The sequence below is a fragment of the Fonsecaea erecta genome, assembly GCF_001651985.1.
Source record: "Fonsecaea erecta strain CBS 125763 chromosome Unknown Scaff17, whole genome shotgun sequence".
Classification (NCBI taxonomy): domain Eukaryota; kingdom Fungi; phylum Ascomycota; class Eurotiomycetes; order Chaetothyriales; family Herpotrichiellaceae; genus Fonsecaea; species Fonsecaea erecta.
Genome location: NW_017387260.1, coordinates 193784 through 199840, shown reverse-complemented (window position 1 = coordinate 199840; position 6057 = coordinate 193784). Strand labels below are relative to the sequence as shown.

General features: G+C 51.3%; 2 protein-coding genes across 2 annotated transcripts; both read left to right on the top strand.

Annotated features, from left to right (window-relative positions):
- Positions 1 to 769: 769 nt before the first annotated feature.
- On the top strand, positions 770 to 1033 carry AYL99_11870 (hypothetical protein; the record flags this gene model as incomplete). Its single annotated transcript, XM_018843374.1, has 2 exons — positions 770 to 957; positions 1018 to 1033. The coding sequence occupies 2 exons, from the start codon at positions 770 to 772 to the stop codon at positions 1031 to 1033; spliced, it is 204 nt and encodes a 67-aa protein (XP_018687357.1).
- Positions 1034 to 5004: 3971 nt separating this feature from the next.
- AYL99_11869 (hypothetical protein) lies at positions 5005 to 5798 on the top strand (the record flags this gene model as incomplete). The annotated part of the gene is made up of 3 exons (XM_018843373.1): positions 5005 to 5133; positions 5422 to 5644; positions 5665 to 5798. 3 exons carry the CDS (start codon positions 5005 to 5007, stop codon positions 5796 to 5798), a joined length of 486 nt encoding a protein of 161 aa, XP_018687356.1.
- Positions 5799 to 6057: the final 259 nt, after the last annotated feature.

Genomic DNA, 6057 nt, shown 5'->3' with positions numbered 1-6057 from the left:
CGCACTGCTGGAGGGACCCTCAACAGTGCGAGAAGTCGATGTCTCAAGGATAGCTTTATACAATACAGATACGTGTTCAACCCTCTGACTCTCCGTCTAACGATCCCACCCCAAGGCTCTCTGACACGTAATAATATTCGTAATAAGCTCTCTTGCTTTGAACATGTTTGACTGTAGGTGTCACCCGGGCTGGCAACCAAACCCCCCGTTGACAACATCCCATGCAGTGATTGAGGCGAGCGGCCCCCATGGGGTGATTGGGGCGAACGGCCCGCACGAGATGCACCCAGGAAGAGATGAATAGGACCTCTGTTCTCGCACTGTTCCAGAGTCCTTCAACAGTCCGAGAAGTCGATGTCTCAAGGACAGCTTTATACAAATCAAGATACGGATTCAACCCTCTGGCTCTCCGTCTAACGATTCCACCCCAAAGCTCCCTGACAGTCGTTGTCTGTAAGGTGCGGTTTTGGGACCTGCATGATGAAGAGATATTTTGTGGAGGACGTGTAACTCATTGGAGAATACTACTTCGCCTAAGGCGGAAAGCTTGCCGTAGCATTTTGGGGATGCTGTCTCGAGAGGATTTCGAAGTGGCATTGGGTTGAGTGAGGGTGGTGATTGTAGGGGTGAGGGTGGTGGCAAAGGTCAGGGTGGTTGTAAAGGTGATGGTGAGGAAGTCGTAGATTTTAACAAGAGAAGGTGGTTTCACGCCCAGGTCACCCTTCTTGGGGACGTGGGTGATGCTGCCGTCTTGGCATTAAATACCGGGATGGCCTTCCTCACCCTCACCTTTACAACTACCCTCACTCTTACAACCATCACCCTCAGTCGACCCGACGCCACTTCGAAATCCTCTCCGACAGCATCCTCAAAATGCTACGGCAAGCTTTCCGCCTTGGACAACGTAGCATTGTTCAACAAGCTACACGTTGCATATCCCAAGCCCGCACTTTCCAGGTAACGGCGCGTAAGACACATCACTCAACTTCGATCGTAAAGCTATTGACATGTCTATAGGTTTGCTTTCTGGTGATAAGGACACCGGCTCTGCCCCTCACTTCAGCCGAAATCTCGATGACAAGCTCAACTACTTTAACAAAGAGTTGATGGCGACAAAATCAGCGATGGCATGCCTCGTTGATAAATGGGACTTGAAATTCGCAAGCCTTGAATCAGAGATCAGACACTTTCGATCAGAGCTCAAATCAGACATGGCACACCTCGAAGAGAACATCACTATGGAGATAGGGTCAAGACTGATCAATTTGAGAATCGATTTTTGTGGCTGCTCTTCGCTGTAAGTAACCATCGTATTTACTATATGCCACTTTCTAATAAATACCAAGGCATTTGTTGCAGTGGGTGGTACTGTCGCTGCCACTGTTCTACGAAACCCGAATCCTACTGTCCAGACTCGTACGACGCAGACTCCTACGACCCAGACTCCTGAAGCTTCAAAGTAAGAGAGGATATCATAAATCTTATCACGGACACAGCGGTGATGTATAATTAGACGCAGTCATGGGCATGGTAAGTGGGCTACCACGGAGCAGTTATTATGCAGAGATTCCGCAAATCCATAGCGATGGCGTACACGCCTTAATAAACTTATGCGGCGACATCATGGGTTCACTTCCCTCAGTAGCTTTCAGATGTCTTAATACGATGTCCTTGTGTGAGGCATCCTTGAAAGCGGCGCCGAGTGGGTGAGTGCCCCCGTGAGCTCGCCGTCGATTTACCTCGTCTTCTGTCGCCCAGAATGCAGGCGGGGGTGAGTACATGCACTGCAGGGCAGCATCACCCATGTCCCAAAGAGGGGTGAGCTGGCAGTCGATCTACCTTCTCTTGGACGGCGTCTGTTTGTGACGAAGGCGCTGGATGAATCTTTCTGCGGTCTCCCGCCACGCGCAGTGACAAGCCCCGTTACGATCGTCCCGACTTATCAAACCTCCTTTCTATACCTCCTCTGCATCTGAGACTGTGCTCAGAGCACGGTTGATCCTCCGAGCTACTATAGATGAAACCTGTTCTACACTTACTGCTGGGCTGGAGGGCATTTCATATATTCCGAAGAAGATAAGCCAGAATGAGCACGGTGAATCGATGAAGAAGCGGTCTTCCGAGACCGTCTCAAAAGATTCAAGTACACAGATAGTAAACTGTTTTGTTCAAAAGTGGCCTATTGATATCAATATTTGAGGATGTAGATTTCCGGGACAGGCTCCCTGAGACGTTTTGAGTGATTATATTCCTGGCATCTCAATGCTCGTGTTGTCTACAGGCTAGGCCGGTCCCGGGCCACCCTCTTGAAAACATAACGGGCTTTGGACTGATATCGTAGATCTGTCACGGTCACCCTGGGGGTGATAGATTTCCGTCCCCAGTGAGGTAGGTAGGTAAATCCAGGCAGCATAACCTCAATAGTAGGGACGGAATACTATCACCCCCGGGGTGACGGTTGTGAGCACATTATACGGAACAATCAGGGGCTCCCTGATTGGCTGCCCAGCAGGAGAGGCTTGGCAGAAACAGCTGCCACACAACTGGTTTATAAACCTCTGCACCGACGCGTTCATTTCTTTTCCTCTCCTCTCCTCAGTTTATTCATTCGTACAACACGAATATATATACAAATCTTTGGAGCATTCTCCTTTCAAATATTCCCTTACCGTCACAAGATCAAGATTCCGCGAGGTACTTTCCGGGTCTCGCCTTAACCTTTTCCCCATATCTTCTCGACGTGTACGGCGGCCAAGACCGTCAGACCTTGACGACGAAAATCGCGGCTAGATACTCCCAACTTTACCGCCCCTCACGACAGCAAACGCAGCCGAAGACATTTGAGCCACGTCGAGGATCATGACCATGAATCGTCAACAGAGCACGATGGCTGAACGGTCGTCTGACGATTCTAGCCTAGAGAGTGGCCTACCACCGGAGCCCTTAATGGAGTGAAAGATTTACCGAAATCCGAGATGCTTTAGGCTATTGAGGCCTTTATTGGTGGCAGCTGTGACATGTCCAGTAAGTCTCATGGTAAAGAAGAGCACCTCCCGGAGGACTTCCAACGCTGGAAGGGAAGGATGGAGGCCGGTACCACCGCACTAGCTAACACTGTTATAGCAGCTGCCACCAGTCCATCCGATGAAGAGAAACCGACCATGAGGGTCGTTTCCGTCGAGCTAGACGACTCGATGGACAAATTCTTTGCCAGAGCGGAGTCCAAGGCGACCGAACAAAAGGCCAGGCCCTCAAAGTCACACGGAAAAACACGTTTTGCATCACTTTTCAGTCCTCCCACCAAAAACAAAAAAGGAAAAAAAGAAGAAAAAAGAAGAAAAACGAAAAAAAATGTCGAAATTTCTACTCAGGCGTTGTTTACCGAGAGACCTCCATCTGGCCAAGCCAAAGGCTTGCTGATGGTTGCTGACCAACCTGCATTCACCGCATTCTCGACATTTACCCTAAACAAAAAATCATCAACATCCTACTATCTTTGCCGCCGGACACTCCCAACTCAACCGCCCATCACGGCAGCAAACGCAGCCGAAGACATCCCAACCACGTCGAGGATCAAGATCATGAATCGTCAACAGAGCACGTCTATTGCCTGCGATCTCCCCAGACATATCCTACCGTCGTGAATCGAGGTTGAACCATTTTCGGCCAATGACTTCTCGACGGACACCACTACTAAGATGGTCAGACCTTGACAACGAACAAACTCCGGACACCCCCAACTCAACCGCCACTCACGACAGCAAACGCAGCCGAAGACACTTCAACCACATCGAGTATCATGATCACGAAGTCAATAGAGCACGTCTAGAGTCTCCTGAAATGGTGGTGCGGCGGCAGCAGCAATGACGCTGCGGTGCAAAGGCCCGCTGGCACAGGCACGCTCTCTCGCATTGTTTCCACAGGAAATCTTTGAGCCTGAAGCGATGTCACCACTATAAACTTGATGCGTAATCTCATCCACGCACTCCCGAAAGCCTGCCGTCCCCGATGCCCTGTTGCCTTCTCGAAACCCGCCCTGCGAAATGAAATGGCGCGCACAAAGCTCTGTCTGTCTGGGGCTTCAGAGGTCCGTGGATGACCCCACGCCGTCGTCGACCGTGGCCGCGCCCTGGAAACGGACGTTCCAAGGACACCTCGACCGAGCTGGCGCCACCATTTTCATTGTTTGAATCTTCGGGCGCAGGTGAGCCTTCGAATTGTTGAACAGAATGATGGCGCATGTGATGCATATGTTGAGGAGCGACAGCATATGGCAGTCCGTGAGGATACTGCATAGGATAGTGTTCGGCAGACTCGCTGTGGATCTCGTGTTTCTTCAAAATCTTGTCCTGGTTGGCATTCACCTCGAGATCTTGAAGGCGTCAAACTTGCTTTCTTGTAAACACTTTTTGGGACGATTTTGGCCGTTGCGGGATAGTTGTGGGATTTCTGGAACAAAGTCGCTCGTCAAATGCCCCTGGATGAAGATCGCGTCATGGAAGGGTTGATCGCTCGGATTGTATTGTGGCCTGTAGAGAACGGATGTCAGAGAGCTTTGGGGTGGGATCGTTAGACGAAGAGTCAGAGGGTTGAACACGTATCTTGATTTGTATAAAGCTGTCCTTGAGACATCGACTTCTCGCACTGTTGAGGGCTTCTCCAGCAGTGCGAGAATAGAGGTCCTATTTATCTTTTTCCTGTGTATGCCTCGTGGGGGCCGCCTTGGCATTTGGGGCCGTTGGCCCCATGGGGGCCAAGCGCCTGATGGGGGCCATTTGCCCCATGGGGTGTTGTCGGCCGGGGAGCGCATTGTAACAGTCATTGTAACAGCCCTGCGTCCCGGGTGACAACGGACTCTTTTTGTGCTATGGCCTGGCAATTTCGGAGCCACTGATGATGACTCGAAGAAAAGATTTGGACGTGATCAAGGCCGAGGTCGGTTCTGTTTTTTTGGGAGGGGACAGCCCCAGAGCTGTGAGACTTACCGTGAGAGGCACGCTGAAGATGGCGCAGATCTCAGCTATGGCAGAGAAGGTGACTGCGAGTGGTCAGTCTCCGCGAAACCGGCAGCATTCGAAGGTCTCGAACAGTGTTCTGGCCTTGAAACTTGTGACTCAGGCCCATAATCGGAGCGTTCGTATTCTGGTGTCACGACTTCATAGATGAAGGTGTTATGCTCGCCCCACGTAACGTTGCACTCCTTCCGCTTGAGTGATTCTCCAATATCCTGTGACTGACCTGTGCCTTTTCGGTTCAGAAAGTAATTATGCACCACACACGATTGATCTGTGGCATAGCACAGTCAAACTATTTCGCCAATCCAAAGATCAACATTGGACCCATCATTCTCTTGTGTAGGTTGACTCTCAACATGCATTTGTACGATGCTGAACTGTCGGCGGCGGGGGGCCCGTCGAGCAGAAGATCGTCTCCTCGTCCCTCGATAAGGAATACGCCGGCATCACCGGTGTGCCCTCGTTCACAAAGGCCGCGGCGCTGCTCGCCTACGGGCCCAACTCGAAACCGATCCAGGAAGACCGCGTCGCCATCATCCAGTCCATCTCCGGCACCGGCGCGCTGAGAATAGGCGGTGCTTTCCTCGAACGCTTCTACCCGGGCGCAAAGACCATCTACATCCCCACCCGTTCGTGGGCGAACCACAAGGCCGTCGTCTCCGACTCGGGGTCGAGGTCAAGCAGTACAAGTACTACAATACGGACACCATCGGGCTGGACTTTGACGGCATGATCGCGGACCTCGTCAAACCCGAAGGTGACTACGTCCCCTGGGACTGCTAAGAGAGAGTGGCTGGAGAATAAGTAGTGTTGACAAGCAAGTAGTAGTCGTGGACAAATCTCACCACGTTATGGCTTATGGGAGATAGTGGCATCAGTATGGTCGAGCGGAGTATCTCCGGCAAGAGACTGAACCAGTAAAGATATAAGCTAGATAGATCTCGGACTCAAGCCAGGCAAGGGCCCTGAAAAGGTGCGCTGTTGAAAGCCTGCCCAGGAGGCTGACAGAAGAAAATGGCTCCTTTTCATACGGATTCCATGG